The sequence below is a fragment of the Phaseolus vulgaris genome, chromosome 9, assembly GCF_051622355.1.
Source record: "Phaseolus vulgaris cultivar YP4 chromosome 9, ASM5162235v1, whole genome shotgun sequence".
Taxonomy (NCBI): domain Eukaryota; kingdom Viridiplantae; phylum Streptophyta; class Magnoliopsida; order Fabales; family Fabaceae; genus Phaseolus; species Phaseolus vulgaris.
Genome location: NC_143506.1, coordinates 25642494 through 25666493, shown reverse-complemented (window position 1 = coordinate 25666493; position 24000 = coordinate 25642494). Strand labels below are relative to the sequence as shown.

The 24000-nt window shown below is 32.2% G+C and overlaps 3 protein-coding genes and 1 non-coding gene across 6 annotated transcripts; 2 read left to right on the top strand and 2 right to left on the bottom strand.

Annotated features, from left to right (window-relative positions):
- Positions 1-322: 322 nt before the first annotated feature.
- Positions 323-404, bottom strand: TRNAS-AGA (transfer RNA serine (anticodon AGA)). The gene has a single exon. It is a non-coding gene; the product is annotated as a tRNA-Ser (tRNA).
- Positions 405-958: 554 nt separating this feature from the next.
- On the bottom strand, positions 959-4422 carry LOC137821170 (Mitochondrial substrate carrier family protein). 3 transcript variants are annotated; one of them, XM_090295600.1, is made up of 4 exons: positions 3603-4422; positions 1857-2639; positions 1630-1720; positions 959-1463 (listed from the first exon to the last, which is right to left on the bottom strand). In XM_090295600.1, exons 1-4 carry the CDS (start codon positions 3982-3984, stop codon positions 1271-1273), a joined length of 1449 nt encoding a protein of 482 aa, XP_090151726.1. In that variant the 5' UTR covers positions 3985-4422; the 3' UTR covers positions 959-1270. The 3 variants fall into 3 exon arrangements, with proteins under 3 accessions (XP_090151726.1, XP_068481739.2, XP_068481740.2); XM_068625638.2 differs by having other exon boundaries at positions 3621-4422; XM_068625639.2 differs by having other exon boundaries at positions 1857-2653; positions 3621-4176.
- Positions 4423-11282: 6860 nt separating this feature from the next.
- SDHAF2 (succinate dehydrogenase assembly factor) lies at positions 11283-13529 on the top strand. The gene is made up of 5 exons (XM_068624348.2): positions 11283-11571; positions 11641-11748; positions 11848-11974; positions 12919-12987; positions 13083-13529. The coding sequence occupies exons 1-5, from the start codon at positions 11474-11476 to the stop codon at positions 13227-13229; spliced, it is 549 nt and encodes a 182-aa protein (XP_068480449.2). The 5' UTR covers positions 11283-11473; the 3' UTR covers positions 13230-13529.
- A 4352-nt stretch (positions 13530-17881) lies between these two features.
- Positions 17882-19511, top strand: LOC137821732 (uncharacterized protein At4g14100). Its single transcript, XM_068626464.2, has 2 exons — positions 17882-18430; positions 19146-19511. The coding sequence occupies exons 1-2, from the start codon at positions 17950-17952 to the stop codon at positions 19328-19330; spliced, it is 666 nt and encodes a 221-aa protein (XP_068482565.1). The 5' UTR covers positions 17882-17949; the 3' UTR covers positions 19331-19511.
- Positions 19512-24000: the final 4489 nt, after the last annotated feature.

Genomic DNA, 24000 nt, shown 5'->3' with positions numbered 1-24000 from the left:
AACTTTAAATTTTATTATGGAAATTATATAAAGATTAATTTTCTTTATATTTTCATAAAATTAATTATTGTGAATAAAAAATGTGTTTGGAAGGAAATAGTATATTAACAAAATTTTATTTAAGAAGAAGTAATATCTGCTTTTAAAAGAACATGAACGGTAGGATTCGAACTTGCACGGGCAGAACCCACATGATTTCTAGTCATGCCTGATAACCACTCCGGCACGTCCACTTCATGATAAATTTTTATGTTTTTATAATTATATACTTTTTCTTTTCTTCAAATTATCACTTAATTTAAATAAAATAAAACATTAAAAACGTGAACGGCAGGATTCGAACCTGCGCGGGCAGAGCCCACATGATTTCTAGTCATGCCCGATAACCACTCCGGCACGTCCACTTTGTGAAAGTTTTTATATTTTTAAAATTTTATACGGTTTATTTGTTTCTTCAAATTATCAAATAAATACAAAATTAAAAAAAAAAAAATGTTCACGTATAATGGAATAAGTTATGTTGGTAAAATAAAAAGGATAATTTTTTATTTCAGAAGATAGAATGGAATATTAAACAATAGTCATAGACTGGAAATAACAAAAAGTATTAGTGACAAACTAGTTTAGGTATAGTTAGTGTAAAAGGGGAAAGGATGAAAAAAATTAGGTCAAATAATATTTTTGGAACAGAACTTTGAATTATACTAAGGAATAGGATTCCAAAGAATCATCTTTCTTATTTTAGTACTAAAATTAAGAATGGAGTTTCAAGGTTTCAAAGAATGAACTTTTCGGTTGCGTGAAAATGAAGTACACATGGAGAAAACAGTCAGTGAAAGAGATACGATAAGGAAATTTTATTTTTATATTGTATTGTTAAAATAATTAAAAGTTATTAATTTTGTAATAATTATGGTGAGAGTTGTATTAAAATTAAGCTCATAAATAAATAACAATATGAATAAACATGTAGTTGACATAAACATGGAGAAAAAGTTTCTGAGCTTCTTCTGGCTACAAAATCCTGATTTAAGATATCCTCAGAATGAATGATTTTCTAATATAGCCTCTTATCGTCATCATCAGCAATTCATGACTTCCTAAAAAAATGTTATCAGTACAATTGCATCAGCAACTCATAATACTCAAACCATGAATTTTATATGCAATGTGAATGTTCACAACTCTGGAAGTAACCTTGTGCCTAGGGCTAAGCTCAATTCTTGATACTTCAAAACGGGCTTTTTTATTGCCTGGAAACATAGGTACCCTAATCCAGATCTAGATTCTTCTTCATACTTTCATAGACCACATAAGTAATGCTTGCAGCCGGCACAACTTTGAGGAGATTTGGAAACAGTCCCTTGTAGAAACCTATAAATCCTTCAAGCTGAAAAGTTCTCCGAAAGGCATCAAACATCCCCTTGTATGCATCGGAAGCGTTGGAAGATTGTGCCTGCAGTCTGAGAAAGATGGTAATGGAAAATTATCAGTAAAGAACATCCATAACTTAAAACAAAAAAACCAGCTTTAAGGAAGGTGACTTGTACCATCCTTCAACCCATCAATTCTTTTGGGGAAGGAGAACAAAGAAAGAGTAAAATACTGACTGACCAGTGAGGAAAATACCTTGTCCGAATAACCTGCAGTGGATAGACACAAGTAGCTCCAACAGCCCCAGAAATTGTCCCACATCCTAGTTGTACTAGAGGACCAGGTTCTATGAAGGAGAAAAAAGAGTAAAAGATCTCACTCTAAGGAGAAAAACTTTTAAGAATCAAGCTATCGTAAAAAAATTGAAGCTGCTTATAAAATCAGCCAATTCAGGAGATTTTGTGGCTTCAGTAATAACATACCCCTATCCTGAAGAATATGTCTCTTGGACATATCTTTCAAGGTATCATATGCAGTGAGATCAATGGCTGCGTAGGGAATCATGCCAAGCAAAGATGGAACAAGCCCTCTGTAGAAAGCTCGAGGTCCCTCTTGAACCCATATATTCATTGTAAGTGTTCCCAGCTTAGGAACCTTTCCACCTTCAGAGGGACAAGTCTGTAACCTTGTTTTAATGAGATCCATTGGATAGATAGCAGCCTGTGCAACTGCACCAGCCATACCTCCTGCAAAAAGCCTCCCAGCAGTACCAATATCCGACTTGTTGCCTTGAGCCTCTCCAACTACCTTTTTCAGCATTTCAAAAGCATAAAATTTGATGGCACTTTCTGGTGTTACCTTCACAACATTCAATCCATTACCTCGGAAAAATCCTGACAGACCATCTTGCTTCAATATCTTCGTTACTGCTGGCATGATAGAAGCATGTGCAGTTTGAACTTGTAAAACCACCTTCAGACGATCAAGAGGTGCAGTTACTGTACGAGAAATACTTCCTGCTACTCCACCAGCAAGAAAGTATTTGGTCCGGTTCGCATGCTTGCTGATGCCTTCAGGAATCACAGCTTGCTCTCCAATGTCCACAAGGCACACCCTCTCCCAATGATGATATATATTTTCAATAGTTGCTTCATGAGGGTAGAGTAGAAGAAAATCTCTCCATTCCTCGAAAGTGATAATTCCATTGTTATCCTTATCAACATGGTCCACAAAGCGAGCAAGCTCCTCGTCATCCATTTCAATCCCTGCAGCATTGAAGCTGCACAAGCTCATTATAAATGCTATTAGGGAGAAACAGAAAACATCGAAAAAGCTTCGGCAAAAGCTATCAAGAATATTAGAAAACCATCTTCAAAATCCAATAAAAGTGCACATACTAGAGCAGATTATGGCACTGGCATACCAAAATCTAAGCATGCAAAGAAGTAACAAACACAACAGAATCCATCATAAGAAACTGAACCAGCCTTCCCATATCTCCAGCATCATGCAGATCCAAAGAATGAAACCAGACTAAAAAATACACAGGACATAATTAAAAAGACACGTACCAAGGAGATATAAAACATCTCACGTCTCTCTAACATTCTTCAAGCATAATTGTTCTGATTGGCAACAAATGTCCGCCAAAAATAGAAAGCAAACCTCTTTCCAATTACAGAATCAACAAATGCGGTTTCCTACTAAAAACAACCTTACTTCACTCACAGAAAAACGTTATCAGCCAGCCAAAACATCAAATGTCAACGTCTTACCTCATAACTCTGTGTTTTGCTGTGTTACCAAACTTGATTCCAAATTACCTTAATTTTGAATACTAAAATTTAATATAAAATTTTTCAACTAAATAGAAAAGCTATATCTTCTCTCTTTTTATTCATGTCTGCTTTCAAGAACAAGCTTTATTGATTCTAGCAAACATAAACTAAACACGTTTAGTTTTTGCAAAAATCTTATTGGTCACCACTAACTCACTGTTTTGGGGTAAAAGGCTCTGTAAACAACATGAAAAGAAAATAAAAAAATATTTTTTGAAGTAAAATCAACTATACATGTCAACTTTTAAGAAACTTAATTATTATAAAAGTTAAATGAATAAAATAAATTCACTTTACTTTTTATTTTGTATTTTTTAATCATACACATAAGAGCAAGTTTATCCAATATAAAAGCAAGTTACATTTGAGGAGCAGGAATGGGACAGAAACCTAAATAAATAGCTGTACCAGCTTTAAGAAGGGCTTCATAGAGCTCTTCAGGGATAATGTTGCCGTCGTGTTCAACATCAATGGCTTGGAAGATGCGGTAAAGCTCCAACTCCTTGTCGTCCATGTAGCGGCGGAACTCGTGGTACTCCACTCTGCCATCGCTGTTGGCGTCGCAAACCTCGCAGAGCTCCCTGGCGTACTTGTACTCCGGCGGAATCTGCAGCGCCGACAAACCAACCTCTATCTGAGCGACGTCCAAGTAACCGTTGTTGGCAGCGTCGAAGAAATTGAACAGGCTCCGAATACGAACCTCCCTCTCCTCCTTCGTCTCCCCCAACGCCGCGAGGAGGTGATCCATGGAAACGACGCCGTTTCCGGTCATCCGACCATTCGAATTCCAGATCTGAGGCTCCGGTGTGGTTAGTCGGAAACGCAGTGTAGTAAATGCGGGAAAGAGGGGATAAAGTAGTCAAAGTTGGTGAACTGAAACAGTGGAGATCGAGAAACCTGCAAGTAATTGTGATGTTTTTTATTCTACCTTTTTAGTTCAGATATTTTATTATTTTACCCTGTTATCGTATGAAGTTTGTTTTGTTGGTGTTTAACACGAGGATCCAAAAAGGAAAGGAGAAAAGGGGAATTTAATTGGATATTCCTCTCCGACATTCTGGCGTGCCAAGCTTTTGACTTTCTATATACTGGTCACTCAATGTTGCAAAAGTTTTTTTTTTTTTTTTACTGCTGATTGTTATTAAGATCCCAGTTGCTTCAAATAGCTAGTTGAAAATTGGAAAGCAATGTACTAAAATAAAGTTGAAAACACAAATAAGGTTATTTCATCATGTGTCCTTGGTTGGAAGGATTTATCTATGTATGTGTTGTGTAAGTTTACTAAAATACAACCATAAGAATGGTAGAACACATATGAACAAAAGAGAACAAAGATCAACAAAAGAGTATAAGGAAGACAAATGATATAAGAATGAATATCTCTTTTATTATATTCAAATCAGAACGAATAGTCTGAATATATAAAAGTTGTACACTCATTCTAACTCTAACTAAAGAAAAAGAAATAATCAATCAATAAATACTAGAATCATAATAGACAAACACAAAAAACAATTAATATTAACATTTTTCTATAACGTTTGTATCCATATACTTTAATATCCCTCAAGCTGGGGAGCAAATATTGATGGGATCCAGCTTGAAACAATACTCTTCAAAGATTGAGGACTTAAAACTTTGGTATAAATGTCAATCAGTTGCTATGTGGTGGAAATGGAAAGTAAAAGGATGAGACCCTTCTTTAATTTTTCCATAACAACGTGACAATCTATTTCTATATGTTTCGTACGCTCGTGAAACACTAGATGGATTTGCTACAATGTATCTTGCTGAGTCATTGTCACAGTATAGTATAAAAGAGATGGTTGCTCAAAAGACTTTAAAATCTTGAAGAAGATAAGTTAGCCATTGAATTTCACATGTAACCGTGGTCATTGTCATGTATTCAGCTTCACAATCTTTGATATTGTGCCTTGCTTCTATGATTTCCAGGATATGAGAGAATTCCCAAAATACACACTAAAACTAGTCACTGATTGTCTTGAATCACTACAGGTGCCCCAATCACTTTCACAAAAGACTTTTAGATGAGAAGAAGTATTGGAAGAGAAAAATAAACCAAGACTTGAAGCTCCTTTAATATATCTGAGAATTCTAATCGTTGCAGTATAGTGAGAAATTATAGGCTTAGCAAGAAACTGAGAAAGTTGTTGCACAGAAAATGTTATGTCAAGTCGGGTATTAGTGAGATAGATAAGTCTTTCAATCAATCTTTTGTAGGCTTGAATATCTGTGAAAGGAATACCTCCATTAGAAGAAATTTTTCATGATTATCAATAGGAGTGGATGCAGGTTTGCAGACTAAAAGACCTGCATCTGTTAACAATTCCAATGCATATTTCCTTTGATTCACCATTAAATATCTTAAATCCCCAAGATCCTTAATCTTGAATGTTTGTTTAATTTGAGCAATCAATTCTTTATCATTTCATGCCAATATTATATCATCCACATACACCAATAATGTTGTAAAAGATCCTTCAGGAGGAGCAACCATGTATACATCTACATTCAAATCTCCATGTAAAAATGCATTGTTTATGTCTAATTGTTTCAATTCCCAATTATAGATAGAAAGTATCAAGGTAGTCAATGCCTTTTGTTTGTGTGTATCCCTTTGCTACTAACCTTGCTTTATACCTTTCAATTGTCCCATCAACCTTATATTTTATTTTGAATACCCATTTGCAACCTATGACAACTTTGTCTTTAGGCAGAAGAGCAGCCTTCCAAGTTTGATTTGACTCTAAAGCAAATATCTCACATTGCATAGCTTTTCTCCAACAGTCATGTTTCACAACTTCAGAATACATGTTTGGCTCAACATGTGAAGAAATAAACATAACAAAAGATTTGTAAGAAGGTGATAAATTGTTATAAGACAAAACAAAATTCAAAGGATATTTAACTCTTGAAGATGTATTGAAAACATTAAGATTGCAATGATAACCCTTTAAATACTCAAGTGGTCTTTTTATTCTTGTACTCATTTAGACAGATGGATCTGATTCAGAATTTTGTCCTATTTAATGATCTTCATTGAGGTTTTGGTCTATATGGGAACAAATTTCTTCTGAAACCTCAATGTGCGACTCACAATTATTATCACTATTATTTTCAACATTATCACAATGTGTATTATCACAAGGTGCATTATCACAAGGTGCATTATCACAAGGTTCAAGAATGGCTTGTGATGGCCGTCTCAATACTTGTTGATCTTCAGCAAACAAAAATTTGATCATAAATGTCAGGACTGTTAGTTTCATTGCTAGTATCTTGAACCCTTTGATATGGAAAAACATGTTCGTAAAAGACAACATCCCTAGACATAAATATTTTTCTTATTGAATATTCAACAAAATATATCATTTTGTCCCCTTTTTAAAACCAATAAAAACATATTTTGATGCCCTTGGATCAAATTTTTTTCTATTGGTTGACAAAGTACTAGCATAACATAAAGAACCAAACACCTTTAATCCAATAAAATCTACTTCAGTTTTGTAAAGCATTTCATGAGGAAAAGAATAGTTTAAAACATGTGTGGGAAGCATGTTTATAATATACGCAACATGTATCACAAAATATGGCCAATAAATTTTGGGTAAATGAGATTGTATCATGAGAGCTCTTGCTACATTTAATAAATGACCATGTTTCCTTTCAACTATACCATTTTGTTGTGGAGTATTGACACATGATGCTTGATGTACTATTCCTTTATTGACAAAGAAATTAGTCATGAAAAATTCAGTCTCATTATCACTTCTTATTATGTTTATTGTTGTATCAAATTGTGTTTGAACAAAAACGATAAAATATTCCAAAACCTTGACAACTTAAAATTTTTGTTTTAAAGGAAAAATTCATGTGTACCTCGAATAGTCATCAACTATGGTCAATAAATATTTATGGCCATGAATTGATGGTATTGAAGATGGTCCCCAAATATCTACATGAATCAAATCATTTTATTTTATTTTATTTAGATGTACTAATAGGAAAAGAAAGCCTTTTTTGCTTTGCAAAATGACAAACATCACAAACAAAAGATTTGTTATATTTAACAAAAGGAAATTTATTCTTGATAACATCAATACATTTATTTGAAATATAACCTAATAGAAAATGCCAAAGGGTTTCTAGATCACTAGCACTGACATTAACAGTATTGATGATGTGTGTAGATTTGATGAGTTTAATTTGAAGTTTCTGGTAAGATTGAATCCTGAGTATATAAAGTATATCTTGCATCTTAGCAGAACCAATTATTTTCAATGAGTTTTTGTCTTGGATCTGACAACCATTAGAATCAAAGGTAAGAACACAAGATAATTTATCAATCAATTTTGTTACTGAAAGAAGATTAAAGGTGAAGCAAGGAATATATAAAAACATTGTCTATGACATGATCTTGATTGAGAAAAACACTTCCAGAATAATTGGCAATGACTTGATTACCATTTGGTAATTTAACATAAATAGGATGAATTTGTTGATATGAAGCGAAATAAGTTAAGGATGAACAAATATGATTAGTAGCACCACTATCAATAATCCAAGAACTAAAGGAAGAAATAAATTTATTACCAGTTTGTGTTGTCATGTTGGAAGGAATAACAGAGACTTGACTAGAAACATTGTCACTGGATTGATTTGACCTGTTGTAAAAGAGCTAACAATGTTTGATACTACTTAGGAGTAAAATGAATTTGTTGAGACTCCACTTCTGACTTTGAACCTTCATGATTTTGCCCATTATTATTAAAATTTGTATTCTGAAAAACTGCATGACTTTGATCATGGTTCTGATTTTTAAATTTGAAATGAGGTGGAAAACCATGCTTTATATAGCATGTATCAATGGTATGTCCTGTCTTTCCACAATGACTGCAAATTTTGTAAATATATCTTCTTCCATAGCTTCCTCTTCCATATCCACCACCTATGCCCTAGGTCGTAGCATTGTCTTTACAGCCTCCTTTGCTAGTAGCAATCATTGTCTTGTATTGATTACCAAAAAAATTACCTCTCTTGTTGTGTAACACGAGAAATCAAACTCTATTCAAGGATGAATTATCTCATGAATAACATGATAAGGTGAACAAAGATCTTGTGAGTGATCAACAACTTCACCCATATTATAAAACAGAACAGATATGGACAAAAGAGAACAAAGATGAACAAAATAGCATAAGGAAGGCTTGGTGAAGTGGCGGTGATGAAATGTGAAGAAGAACAACAATAGAGTTTCAGAATCTCAAAATTAGGATTTTGGAGACATTAACATATTTTTATATTATTTCTCTCTCACAGTTTTCTTATATATCACTCTTTCATAATCTCTCAAAATTAAGATTTTGGAGGATTTTGGAGACATTAAGATGTTTTTATATTATTTCTCTCTCACAGTTTTCTTATATATCACTTTTTTGCCTAAAAAAGTAACCGTCCATAAATCCACATTTCATCCTCTCTCCACTCTTCCCTACTAAAAGGCACCAATCTCTCCACTTTCCTGTCACTTAAGCGAGAACACATAAAATAAAATTTTAAAATTAAAAATATGCTTATTTAATAAAAAAGAATATCAGTTTAAAACAGAAAAGTAACCAATCTCTCCATTATCCTACCAGTTAGGTGATAACAAAAAATAAAATTAAAGTACCAATCTCTTCATTAAGTGAGAACAAATAAAATATTTTACTTCCAAATGATACTCACAAAAAAAAAGTGGAATAAAAGATTTTCATCTATGACATCAAAATATATTAATTTTTCAAAATAATATTAATTATTTATTTTAAAACATTAATAATCAATACCTTTTTAACACTACCTTAATAATCAGCACCCTTTTCTATAAAATCTCAAACTAACCGCGAATAAAAAAAATTAAAAAAAACAAATAATAAACTTGTATCTATTGATTTTTTTTGTTAAATTCTTTTTGTTTAAAAAAAATTAAAATCTACCGCTTTTGTTATATTATACAACAATTAAATATACACATTTTTATATTACAGAAATATTGAACAAAAACAATTTAAAAAATGAATGATCCCATTAAAACTCAGATCAACTCAAAGATAATGGTATTTTTAAAAAATGTTGGTATAGTTAGTGGAGAGGAGAGGGACGTAAATAATAAATTATTATAAAAGAAACAAAAAAAGATAAAAAAGGGAAGAGGAGAGAGAAACATAAATAATAAATTATTATAGAAGAAGAGAGGGAGCACACCTTTCAACATAAAAATATAAAAATAACTACAACTATTCATTATTTAAAATAAATTACTAATCCTAATCAATTCAAGAAAGCCATTACAAAAGGGTTACCTCCATATGGTCTATATGGTACCCCAAGGACTATATCCTACAAATGAGGCAGAGTTCTTATCGGATTTGATCAATTGCTTCAATAACCTAAATTCAAAGATAACAAGACAACCACCAATTCATTATATGAACATTTGGAATGTTGTTGCGTTGGGTTGCACACGGAAAATAATTATTGGTATGATCAGATATCCAACTTCAAGTCCCATTACCCTTGTTACAATCTCCATATCAGGTTTTGTGTTTTCTTTAGCAGCAATACTTGCATCACTAAAATCATGTCCCACAAGCCACATCTTGAAGGAAGCACTTTTCACCTCTCCAGTTCATGTAGGTCATTCTTCATGAAGTAACCAAGGTTGAATATATTAAGAAAACTTAAAACAAACCTCTCACAAATACAAAGATAAAATTGTTATGACATATACGAATCCCTAACTGCAAGTATTTTTTTTGGGTTTGCAAACAATGTCTTAAAATCTCACCACACCAAAAATAGAAAACAAATAAAAACTATAATTAAATAAAAAAAAACTATAATTCATGGATTTATTTATGCAGAAGCAAGCACACACGTACCTGAGTCAGGTTCAATAAGCCTTAGCAAGTCCAGCCTGCACAGGTCATCATGTATTAATTCAAGCATAAACACACAAACTGTAATAAAAAGTTTCATTAGTCTTCATCTTGACTTTGGAGTAAAATTAATCGAGAAATTGAAGGCAAAACCTTGTTAATCACAATGCAAAACGAACTTGCAACGAAGCACAATGTGACTGAGAAAGATGATGAAATCTTCGCGTGAATTTGGGTGTTTGGATTGCTCCCTCTTTTTCTCAGACTCCCCCTCACGGTTTTCTTTTGGTTTGAAAAAAAAATCAAGTTTAAAGGACTAATCGCATGAAACCACATCGACTTCTCAATCTTGTTCTCCACTTTCTCTGGAAAATCAAAAGCAACATCCACAGAGAGACAGAACAACATCAACAGAGAGAAAATGAGAGTTTACATTAGATTTCGTTGATTGAAGGAATAAAAAGGTAAGAAATGAGGAAATGAAAAATGTATTTGAATCAAATTGAAAACTGTTGTGTAAATCAAATGATAAATGGTTCTCTATCAAATCGAGAACTGCTCTCGCTGATTCAAATTGTTTGATTCAAATTGTTTCGTAAATAAAATGAAAAACCCTTCTGCTTATTCAAAAACAAAAACAACAAATAGAAAATTAAATTCAAAATTGTCTACAAAATAACCAAAAACGGTTATATAAGAGAATTCTCTTTATATTTAACTGTTCTTTTAAAAAAATTATATATAAAAAACAGTTACAAAATAATAAAAATAAGAATAAAATAAAATATTAATATATAAAATATTAATAAAATGTAACTGATTTTGAAAATAAATTAAACCGCTCATCCACCTCTCTTTTAATTCATAATTGTTCTTCAACATCTCTTTCCATTCAAAACCATTCTTCCAACTCTCTTTCGATTCAAAACCGCCCCACTACGTATACCAAGTATGGTAGAAAAAATAAGAAATGACACAATGACCATAATACAATAATAAAATTAAATATTAATATAAAGATAAAATGGGAAAAAAATGAAGATCAGTTAAGTTAAGAGGGGAATTCCATTTATATGTAGAATAGATAAATAAGAACTATTTAAAAAATTAAAATAACTTCAAGTATTTTAAAACTAATATTAGTTCTCATAAGGTCACAAAAAATTACTTTTGGATGGTAAAAATGGTTTTTACACAGAGGAATTAAAGTTCATACTTTTCATGGTGAAAACTGTGTAGAATTGTATCTACCTTCTTCACGAATCGCCGGAGAAAAAAACATTCCAATCAAATTCATTTCAAAATTGAGTTGTGCTTCTAATGGCGAGTTTCAGAAAAGCTGCGATCAACGTCTACAGAGTCATCAATTCCAACAAAGCCACCATCGCTACTTCCACAAACCCTACTCACACTCTCAGGTACCCTTCAATCACACCTTCACTTCTTCTTCTTTTTTCCCTTTGGACTAAGGGTATTGTTTTCTGCAGGCCTTTTTTTGGTTATTCCAGGTTTACCCCTTTCTCGTCCCACACGCAAACCCAATCCCTGGAAATCGATTTATCTAACGAAGAAAGCAAAAGACGCTTGTTTAACCAGTTCGTGTTTTTCTTTTTTTAGCTTTATCAGTTTTTTCAATGGTGAAACTGTTATTTTCTAACTTTTTTTTTTAATTTGCTTTATTTTTTCTTCAACAGGCTGTTGTATAGAAGCAAGCAAAGAGGGTTCCTGGAACTCGATTTGGTCCTCGGCAAATGGGTTGAGGAAAACATTCACACTTTGGATGAAAATCGGATTAAGGCTCTCATTCATGTTCTCAACCTGGTAATTTATTTATGTTCTTCTTCACGTTGGAATTATGATTGGGCTTATATTAATTTTGAACAATTCAAATGCTACAGTTGCTGCTTCTGTGCTATTTTATGATATTCAGGATCTTGAACTACTATCAAATCCTGAATATGAGGTTTTTTGGACTAGCATCTTTCATAAAAGATTTGCACTGTCTTCCTGTTACGCAAATTGAAATTATCACTAAAAGGCTCTTGTGAAAAGAATCAGAATGTTCACTGAAAGATTTGGTGTAGGTGGCTTAAGATCTTTCCGTCAGTGATGTCTTGTAAAAGTTTGTTTTCTGGTTTGAGACTTGAGGGAATGACATAAATTCAGTTAAATGGCACAAGAGATGGAAGTTTCAAAGTGAAAACAAGAGCTATTTGGTTTATGGCAACTTGATATTTAGCATGACTGCAATGCTATATGAAAAACCAACCCTTAAAGACCTTTAATAATATGGTGCCTAATCTGTAATATCATAAATTTGAGAGTTAACCTGTAGGACAAGAGTCTGGCTACAGGAATCTAGATGTTTAGGAAGCAAGTTTCTACTCTGTCTCATAAAGAAGATTTAGTTTATTAGTTTTTGTAAAGGGGGTTCTCTGTTTTGAAATTAGAATCTTTGAATTTTTTACTTTTCTCTTGTGCACAAGAAAGGATCATGTAATGATGTTTTGCATCCTTCCTAGTTATTGATAATACATCACATTTAGTTGGACTGAAGCTTCTCAACTTTTGCCCCTTTCTGCTCACTACTAGATTTGAATCTAATTTCTGAGAAATCATGTCTGTTCAATGGTTTTGTTGGATGATTTACTGTCCAGTTGTGATGGAAAAATGACAATGAAACGGGAAGTGGCAACTAGATGCCAAGAGTTTAAGGCAGTTCTATTTATTGACTTGAATCACTCCAAAATATTCGTGCTGTGCAGGAAAACCCAGATTTATGGAAGTGGATATCGGGGCAGGAACAACCCCCAGAATCAGTCAGCACAAACCCAGTGAGTTTCATTTTATTAATTGAACGATGAAATCTGATAATTTGGTTTATTTTGTTTTCCCTTTGCGTACTATTCTCATACCATATATTGCTTAGGTCTTTGCTGCAGTGCATGAAAGAGTTATGAAAAACCTTGATAGCCATTCTGCTCCTGAAGTAAGAGCAACGCCTGGCCAACCATGGGTAAGAGGCTGGGATGATATTCAGAAAGGGCAACATGGTCCGGTTTCTGGAAATCAGTAAATTGGGCTTGAAAGATCTTATCATCTGTTACAATGAACGAAATCTGGTCCACCATTTTTATAACTATGAATAACTAAATAAGGGCTGGGGAACTACAACTCAAAGGTTTGTATTAGCTGCTAGAAATAAGTAAAAAGGGTCTAAACTGGATGATGATAGTAACTTTCTTGGTTGTAACCTTTACTCTTTGTTTTATATGTACTAAGTTGATTGTTGAGTGATATCCATAATGTTGTGAAACTCGAGTATACTAATTCTATTTGTAAGAGTTACTAGTATATGAAAAATTATATTCATAAATATGTGCATCCATTAAAAATACTATATATATATATTAAAAAAATGTTGAGTGATATCCTCAATGTTGTGAAACTTGAGGATCGTAATTCGCCTAGTAGGAGTTACTATTATATAAAAATTATATTCATAAGCATGTGCATCCATTAAAAATAATATAGATATTAAAAATAACTCGTACATAATAATAAGTATTAAGTAAGTATATTTCAATAGGACAACTAAAAATATAGGTTCATAATCCGTAGAATGTTAACGCATAAAACAACTAATAAATTTTTAAATGTTCAATACAAATAAATTATCCAAAAAAAACATTCATATTAAATGCATGATAACCACAGTTTTAATCCTAATGATCCTTATTTTTATTAATGTCACCTCCTCCATGACCTTCATCATTACTAGCAATTGGAGGAACCTTAAATCATCTATAGGTGCACCACCACCTCTACTAGCATCCTCATCTTCTCCAACTTTAACTAAGATGCCTTCATGTGAAGCACCCAAACTTAATTTTGCTTCATTTTTCTCCACAATCCATTCATTATAATAAGTAAGATCATCACTTAAAATAAGTAAGATCATCAATGTTATAGTATTTTTTTTCCCTAATTTCCTTCTCCTTCATTCTTGAATTAGTAATCACAAACACCACATCATTCATGGTCTTTTGATGTAAATGACTTTTTGTTTTGCTCCAAACCTAAATAATTATAAAATTAATTAAGAGATCATACCAACCTAAAAAATAATTATAAAATTAATTTCATAAATATTATCCTCTCAAAACACTTCAATTATGCTCACTATCTAATAAACTACAACTAAAACTCATTACTCTAATTATCAAACCCAATACTTCAATTGTAAATCTTTGTAATTTTGGATGTTATTGAATTTTGGTTTTGAGTGCATGTTAAGATACCAAACTACCAAAAAATCACTTGCTAATGTCTCCCACCAACCTATCCAAAGAATCATACATTCCTTACTTCCTATGGTTTCGTCCTATGGGGGTTCTTAAATAAATAAAAGGTAGTGACATGATTTTGCAATTAAGGATTTCAGAATAAGTAAATAATCCAGTTTCCTGCACACCTAACCCTCTAATGTAAGATTTGTGAAAATTGATTTTTAAACCTGAGACTAATTCGAAACAACTAAGGATGCTTTTGATGACCACAATATTTTCTATCATGACTTTGCATATGAACAGGGTATCATCTGAAAATTGGAGCATATTAATATGTGTTTCATTCTTTCCTGCCTTAATTCCTTCTAACATTCTTTTACTCTCTACTTGTCTCTCATTGTCCCTACTAAGCCTCCCACAACAATTAAGAAGAGGAAAGGTGCTAGACAACGGTATATGACTGACCTTGACTAACCCTTTGACTCAATGATGACATTAAAGTGAAACCAAATGGTGATACTACATCCCTATAACTGAGAAGTTCCAGAAAAAACACTAAGATCAAAGCATCCTTGACTACTGAAGAGAATAAAAAATGACTCTTCGAAAAAAATGTCGATTTGTTCGCATGGATCATTATGGATATGTCGGATATAGATCCCGAAATCATCAACCATAAACTTTCTATTTATAAAGAATTTTGTATGGTGTCATAGAAAAAACGTAATTTGAGGGAGGAGAGAAGAAAAGTTGCAAGTGAAGAGGTGAGTAAACTTCTCAATGTCGGGTTCATCCAGGAAGTTGCTACACCACTTGGTTGGCAAATGTGGTGTTAGTGAAATAGGGCAACGAAAAGTGGAAGATGTATACAAATTTCACGAATTTGAACAAGATACGGACTAGTCGATGGTGTAGTCAACCACATTATCTTAAGCTTTTTAGATGCGTACTTGGGTCACAAGCTAATCCAAATGCATGCATGGGATAGAAACAAGATCACCTTCATGATGAAGGACTAACTTCCATTATGAGACAATGCCTTTTGAACACCGACTTTCCCACACTACAACCTAAATTGGCAGAGGATCTGTTTGAAGTTGTGTGCAACATTTGTCGTAAGATCTAAAATGCACATAATCATTCAACAAAGTTAATGTCGATAACAACTCGTATAAAAAAGAACAATACATATCATCAAAATCAACACAACGTGGGACGAAAGATAAATGGCGAGAGTCTTTTGGATGGGTAATTGTCGTGGAAGTTGATATAATACTTTAAAACTTTATTATCTGATGATTACTATACGACAAGTGCACCATGTTGTTAGAAATAATAATTTGTCCCTAAGAACGGATATCGAATCCACAAGGAACAGTTGAATAATCAAGTAAAACATTCACTAAATAGAAAACAAAATAACAGAGAGTTTGTTGGGAGTTTGTTATGGTTGCAATGATTAAAAAGAAAACAAGTCAAAGAATTTGTTGGTTCAATTGGAAAAATAGGGATTGAGGTTCATCCTTTTCACTCTTTCGTATTTTAATTAGCATGGTAATATTCTATCATTTGATTGATATGGATACTTGTATAAAAATCATTTATATCAACTTCTCGCATATAAAATGATTAAAAAAATCTCCTAAATATCGATTCTCCACATATTCATAAAAACTTCTTATCATTACGATTAGACGTTGATAGCAATTAACATTTTAAATCTATTCCTAACATTAAAATATGTTAAGCATTATTATTTGGGTCAAAAACTTAGAAGTACTTTCCAATCAAATATAAGGATCTAGATCATAAAAACAAACTTTACAAATAAAATGACAATACCAATCATCAATAAAAAAAATATTATATTTAAATATCACCTCAATACATAAGAGTTTTAACAAATTACTCCAAGTCCCAAGTAGAATTAGCCCCTCATGTCGGCTTTACAAGCAGGGAGAGCAAGAAAAGAAGATTCAAGATGTTTCTCTTTGACGATTGCCTCCTTTAAGGTCTCTAACACCTTCTATTCTCCCAATTGGCTTCCAATCTACTCAAGGATGTCTAGTGTTGTACCTCAAGCCTCATATTTAACCTAGTTGACCTTGGGCTAAGCGACTTCTCGCTTGGGCGTTATTGGGCTTACATGTGTAAGTTGCATAAGAAAAGGCTCAATGTCACTGAAGTGATCTTGCCTGGGCGAGATCCTTTGGGGGCTTCTAGCTTGAGAGAGTTTGAGTGAGTGTTGGTGTGTTCCAGCTTTCCGTTTTTAGCTTTGTATATTCTTCTTTTGCCCTTTCATCTCCATTCTTCCTTAGAATCCTGAAATTAACACAAATTTGAGAATAAATTGTTCTTATTCAAATTAAAATAACAAAATATATGTAAACAAGTATAAATTCATAAATTAAGAGTTATTTTATGGTTATTTTATCAATTAATATCCATAAGAGCTTGAACTTTAATATGAAATATAATTGAAATATGATATGATAACTCATTGAGGCCGTAGTCTATCAAATTAAAATGTTAAGGGGTGGATTGTCTAATGCTTATAAGCACTAGCACATAAAACATGAATGTATTTTAAAAAAAAAAAATAAGTATAGATAAAGTTAGTTAACCCAAATTCATGTTGCAATAAATTCAATTACAATTTTAACCAAAAATATATATATATATATATATATATATATATATCTCGCAAATGTAAAATATAGATAGTTAGAAAAGCAATAAATTAAGGGGTAGATTGTTAAAGACACAATTGTATTGCTTAAAATAGTAAGAATAAAACAAATTAAAAGAAAAGCAAATTAATTATCTATAGGTTATTCACAATTGATAAATATATCATAAGTTTCCAAATAATTAATTAAACAAATATCAATCAATTTCATCAGAGTTCTCAATTTCATCAAAGTTCTCACACCTGTCTAAACGCATAAGTGTGAGATTTTTGTTTCTTTACCTCTTTAATTAAACATACTAAACGAGAATTTGAGTTAAAAATATAGAATCGAAATATCAATAAATATGTAAAAACAATTTTAAGCAGAAATTATAATTAAAAATAACAAATTGTGTATTGCAATCTGATACGGAAATCGAATAACAAAACAAAATTGAATTAAACCTCCAATTCCAAAATGTGAAACCACATAAATATCAATCCAATTTTTTTTGAACCTTTCATGCAAACCTTATTCTACCAATTTGTCTTAAGAAAAGTTTAGAATTTTTATTTATTTATTTTTGAATTAGTTAATAAAATATTTTTCTCTGCCTTAATTAGTTTTGATGAAATTACAGGAGTAATTTTAAAATGTTGAATATTTATTAATATAATTTTCAGTTGTGATATTTTACAAATTTAAAGAATTTTTTAATATTTTAGAGAGTACATATATAAGATTATTGTTGATATTTTAAAAAACCATTTACATAAATTCTCCTCACACTACATTCTTATCTTCTTTTCCTGAGCAGAAGAACAGAATAGCAACAATGGCGAGTTCAAGAGAAGGAATATATCTGATGGCGTTCCTCCTTCTCTTCTCTCCGTCGGAATTGAGATTCTCAGAGGCTGCAACAGAGGACCCAATTCCCGCAGATTGGCCTCACCAGTTCCACGCGTTGATGTTCATGAACCGAACCGGAACGCTCCAGAAACTCGACTTGTGGTACGACTGGCCCAACGGCCGCAACTTCAACATCATTCAGAATCAGCTGGACAACGTTGTAACCTACGACCTCGAGTGGAACAACGGCACCTCCTTCTTCTACACGCTTGATTCCTCCGACCCCACCTGCCAAGTCATGCAAGTAGAAGTGGGTATTCTCCGCCCCAATTGGCTCCAGGGTGCAACGTATCTGGGTCAGCAGAAAGTTGATAATTTCCTCTGCAATGTGTGGGAGAAGGTCGATTTCATTTGGTACTACGAGGATGTCCTCACTCGCAGGCCTGTTAAGTGGATCTTCTACACTGGTACACACACCTCTCTTGCCAAACCCTGATGCATAATTGATTATATAATTACTATTCATAGTTAATCTATCAGAAGTTATTAGAGAAATTAAATTTGAAGCACTAAACATTTCTAAGTAATTTCCATAGTAAGATTATTAGGTAGTCCCAATAATCTTTGTGGCACAAGCATCCATAATATTGCCATTGAAATCGGATTTTCAAAGAGAAAAGTGCCACTGAAATTGACATGGACAGAAAAGGAAAATAAATCAGTAGGCACTCCACAGGTTTCACTCCACCGTCTAATGGAGAGATGTCATGTAGTGTTTAATCTCCATAGACACATAAACATAATCAACTGTTATTATTTTTTTTTCAAGTTAAAAAGCTTGAGCACATGTTAAATAGATATTGAATGAAAGCATGAATATACATGTAATGGATTAGGACTACTTAATTTTTTTCCATAATGACTGATGCGATAAGCTCAACAATAACTACTATCACATAGATTATGATATTCTCTTATAATTGAAGTTTGATTTTATCTGAACATCAAAATTTGTTACCCCAAAAATTCTATTGCACTCATATCATTAGCCAATTTGCAGTCATTGGTATTTTTTTGTTAGTTATGTTTGTATGTCTTCCTTATTTGAAACATTTCATTGGGGGTTTATTGAAGTTAGCATGCGTTGATTTAGTGAATACGAATCTAATTTGGTGGGTGCAGGATACACTGCTCACGTGATGACATTTGAGGTGGGTGCAGTTCTTGAGGATCCAAATTGGCAGGCTCCTGTGTACTGTTTTAGTGAGAATGAAAAGAAAAATGATAGCCCCAATTTCGGACCTGCTGTTCGTGGTGGTTTTCTTGGGAGTTTGATGAGAAGGATACCCCCTTGGGAAACTATGTAATTATAATTTTGATCTACTAGAGCTTCCTATGCATCACTGTTGTTTGTGAGCTATGACAGTCTTTGGAACTTAAGCTAGACCAAGCACCCAGAAATTTTATTTGATGTGCTCTGTTTTGTGGTCATCCATTGACTTGTTAAACGTTTTTTATGACTAATGACTATTAGGCTTTACATGGCAAGTGAATTGGGAAAGCGTAACCTAATATTGTATAGATGCCTGATAAGTGGAACCATTGCAATTCTTTTGCTTCTGATGGTTTGAATAGGCATGAGACTCTACAAGAAGAGACGTGAATAAACTAGTGTAGCTTTCATGAAGTATGTCTCTTCTCTACTTTCTTTATAGATATATATATTTTGGAGCGTATGGTAAGAACTTTTGTGTGTGATCTGATACTTTTCCATCCAGTTTGATGAAGAAGAAGATTTCATCAAAAGGCACTCAGGAGCTTTAAATGGATTCAAAACCTTGTTAAAAAGACGATGAGTTCATTAGGTAAGCACCATTAAACTTTCAACTATGATCTAATTTGTTTGTCCATGATAGCATTCCATGATTCCTGGTGTGTAGTAGACTATAACAAAATGTTTATTTAAATGTCATTATTAGAAAAGAAGGTTTTATTATGGTTTAAGCCTTATGGATTGCATCCTAAATTCTAACCTTCTAATAATGCAAACGTGTGACATACATAATATAAAATGACAAAGAAAGTAAGTTAAATGAACAACTATTATTAATGAAAAGAGTAATTATAGAAAATACATGCAACCAACTACTTAAGAACTATGTTTGGCTGATAAGACTCTCTGTAGCTAACAAAATTCGAAGGAACTCTTCAATGTTAAGAAACCCTTCGCAAAGGATCAAGATAACCTATGCACAGAGAAAGAAGAGCATCATCACATCTGTCTCTTTGTTGCGTCTCAGTTATTTAGAGTTAATAATTTATTTTGTTTGCATCAAAGAAATTCCCTAGTGAAAATTTGTAAGAAATTTAGTTACTTATCAGTGTGTGGGATCTTGGCAGGTTTGTACTTATAAATATATTGTTCTAAGAGTCAAAATGAGTGCAGTTTGCTTTATAAGAAAACTTATAACCACATTTAGGAGAGAATATCTCTAGGGAAAAGAGAGTATGAGCGTGATTCTAAGAAATTATTATTATTTTTAAATCAAAGTTAATTTGTTTTGGTTAGAAATTCATCAAAATCCTTCTAAGTTGTAAGCAAAATTTTTATATATTTTTAAATAATTACTTAAATATTGACTCAAGATAATACGTTGTGATTGAATTAAGATAAACTGGCTCTCCATCTCTTTTCTATTATCTCACTTAAATTTTTACATTCATCTTACTTATGGTTTGTGTAATATGATTTTGTTCATTGTATGTAGAAACCAATGATTACAAATGTCTGTAAGGAGTTTGATGAAATGCCCAAGAGAAATGTCTCCAGTGTGACGTGTAAAAACTTTTGCAGTGGCTGGTCTTGATTGTGAATCAAGGTCTCCAACGATAGTGAAGTGCTTCCTATGTTTCAAGTTCAACCACACTTTGGCATTGTCATCCTATGTATCTTCCATTATTATAGAAAATCTTATCACACTTTTTTCAAAAGCAGTTAAGTCATATAACAAAGCACGTGTTGAATTGAAAAACGAGGTATTGGTAGACCTATTCTCATCACTGTGCACATAACCCTTGAAATTCAAAATCAGTTACTTCACATTCTCTTCCCAATCTCCTTCAAATCTCACCATGTGTCAGTGTTCAATACTTTCATGACTACTCCTATAACCAAAATAATTGATTATTTTAAAAAATAATTAATTATTACGTTCAGAAAAAACATAAAATCAATCTTTTAATACAAATTTGTTCAAAATTATATTTAAAATTATTCATGGTTTACTTTGATTATATTAAAATAATAAATAGTAAAGAGATGAACCATCATGCAAACATCATTAAATCAGCATATCATGTTTTACTAATATTTATAAATAAAATACACAATATTTAATAAAAATAATATGTGAAAAAAATGATAAAAACAAGTAAACTTGAGTTAAATTACAATTAAAAAATATATAATTAATTTATATATATTCTTAAAAATTTACCTAATAAGCACACGTTAAATTAGACATACAAACAAGATGATGATGAGAAATAAATGTCACAAAATTAAACTAAGTGATAAAAAAAAGATTATATATATATATATATATATATATATATATATTTGTGTGTGATACCATGGGAGCACACAAATTTGGTGAAGCAAAGAAAAGTTTTGTAAAGTAGATGTAATAGGAAAGAGAAGAATGGGTGGAACAGGATATGAAAGTCTAAGTTATTGTTCCGTAGAAGATCTCTATTTTTGCATGTGATAGAAAATTATTTTCTCTAGTTTGGACCAAATCAATTGACCTAGTGACCAAAACTTTTCTATCATTTTCTTTAATTAGAAATAATTGGTGTTGTTGTTGTAGCAAGTGACATGTCCTTGGAAAATACATAATCATTACATTAGTTAATAATGAGACTAGTGTATATCCTTTGAGAATTAGGTTAACCTATATCCTTGGATAATAAATTAAGAATGTGTGCTCATTATCTATAATAATTAATAATTGGATTAGTTTTTAATTGTTTTCTATATATTTTTTAATCTTTTTTAATCAACTTTTTTATTTCTGTAATTTATAATAAATTACTTAGTAGTCCTCATAAATGAAAAACTAAAAATAATTTTACTGTATAACTATAATAATTAATAAAAATTAAATTATTTTTATAACTACATTTGTTGTATATATGTTTATTATAATTATAATTTATGTTAATAATTATTTTATTGTAATATTAGCTATATCCAAAAAATTTAATCGTACTAATTAATTTTTATTATCATAAAAATAACTCGACAGATACAATATGTCACTCTATTATCATAATGAGAGAAAAGAGTGTTCCAAATTAAGTATTAAATTATTTAGGGTTTTTTAATTGAATGAAAAATATTGTCGTTTTATTTTTGTAATTGTACCGGTATGGGCGAGGCCGAGGTCCACCTGGCTGCCCGAGGCCGAGTCTGCTTGACCGAGACCAGGGGACCTGGCTAGAACTTAAGAGATTTGGCCGAATGACGAGGTCGATGACCTACCTGGCCGAGATCGAGGTCCACCTGACCGAGACCTTAGAAGGCTTGGCCGAGACGACCAAGACTACTGGAATTTGGCCGATGGCCGACCCATGCCATGATGAGTCTGCTTGGCCGAGTCCGCTTGACCGAGACCAGGGGGACCTGGCTGGGACTTAAGAGATTTGGCCGAATGACGAGGTCGATGACCTACCTGGGCGAGATCGAGGTCCACCTGGCCGAGACCTTAGAAGGCTTGGCCGAGACGACCGAGACTACTGGAATTTGGCCGATGGCCGACCCATACCAGGGGAACGTGGCCGACGGCGGACCCCTATTACAATTAACGCTCAAACCAAGATCAGTGAAGTTAATCTATCATTAAGAATTAGGTAATGCAAACCTAAGAGGTGTCCACCTCGATAAATGGGCCCAACAAGGTAGGCCCACTAGAATAATATAAATAGCACGCATCCCAAGGAGTAAGGTAGGTCATTTATTACTGTTCACCTACTTGAGAGCTGACCACCCGCTTTACTGACTTGAGCGTCGGAGTGCCTTCGCAGGTACCCCCACCATCCGGTGTTCAGCCGAGGCCGAGGGCCGAAGGAGAAGCAGGAGGACAAAGAGAATCCCAGCTCACCACCCAGTCACCTGACCGACCGAATGAAGGAGAAGAAGACTTTAATAGTTCTCTAGGTCCCATCTCCCTAGCAAGAACAGTAATTGAATGATTTTAATAGTATATATAATTGGCCTAGATCTTATGTAGGAGTGGGATGATCCATTCCCATATCTAAAAAGAGCTCACAAATTTAAAAATTAAAAATAGTATATATTGTACTGTAATTTTTATATAATTTTATGTCTTTTCACAAATGGATTTTATCTGTTGATATTTTATGTTTTTTTTTGTCTAAATTAAATCGTACCATTAAAAGTATAATTATCTTAATAGTTTCTTTATATTATATTAATATATTTATGCTAAATATTTTTTTAGTTTATCGTAACATTTTAACATGTAATAATTTAACGATGATAGACTTAAAATGCGTATTTATTTAGAAGATAAAAAATGAAAAAAAAATCTCAAACTACAAACAACTATGGAAGTTAGGTTATATTAATAAATATAAAAAAATATTAATTTAAGTATAAAATAATGATATTTTATTATTAATAGATAATAGTGATAAATTTTGGGATTTTTTTCAGCTACCATGTATAAAAAATAAATTAAATTTTAAATTTATAATTAACATATTAAATTGACTAAAAATTGAAAAAGTAATGACAATTGTTCCTATAACATAAAAACAAAAATTATACAAATTAAAAAAAAATACAAAATTTGTATTAATGAAAATTTTGTTAAAGTAAAATTTTTTGTTTAATGAAATAATAATAAAAATAATACATTACCTCCTTCAAACTATTAAATAATAATTTGTATTAAAAATCAATTAGGACAAGTTAGAGAACTTTTAATACGGTTATATATTTAGAACAAAAGGA

What these genes read in the sequence shown, in the direction of transcription:
- SDHAF2 (XM_068624348.2), top strand. Translation starts at nt 11,474, where the DNA reads ATGGCGAGTTTCAGAAAAGCTGCGATCAACGTCTACAGAGTCATCAAT. An exon ending in AACCCTACTCACACTCTCAG is followed by an intron (nt 11,572 to 11,640) that starts GTACCCTTCAAT and finishes TGTTTTCTGCAG; the next exon opens with GCCTTTTTTTGGTTATTCCA. An exon ending in TCATTCATGTTCTCAACCTG is followed by an intron (nt 11,975 to 12,918) that starts GTAATTTATTTA and finishes CGTGCTGTGCAG; the next exon opens with GAAAACCCAGATTTATGGAA.
- LOC137821170 (XM_090295600.1), bottom strand. Translation starts at nt 3,984, where the DNA reads ATGACCGGAAACGGCGTCGTTTCCATGGATCACCTCCTCGCGGCGTTG. An exon ending in TGGTACAGCTATTTATTTAG is followed by an intron (nt 2,640 to 3,602) that starts GTTTCTGTCCCA and finishes TCAATGCTGCAG; the next exon opens with GGATTGAAATGGATGACGAG. An exon ending in CTGCAGGTTATTCGGACAAG is followed by an intron (nt 1,464 to 1,629) that starts GTATTTTCCTCA and finishes CATCTTTCTCAG; the next exon opens with ACTGCAGGCACAATCTTCCA.
- LOC137821732 (XM_068626464.2), top strand. Translation starts at nt 17,950, where the DNA reads ATGGCGAGTTCAAGAGAAGGAATATATCTGATGGCGTTCCTCCTTCTC. An exon ending in TAAGTGGATCTTCTACACTG is followed by an intron (nt 18,431 to 19,145) that starts GTACACACACCT and finishes TGGTGGGTGCAG; the next exon opens with GATACACTGCTCACGTGATG.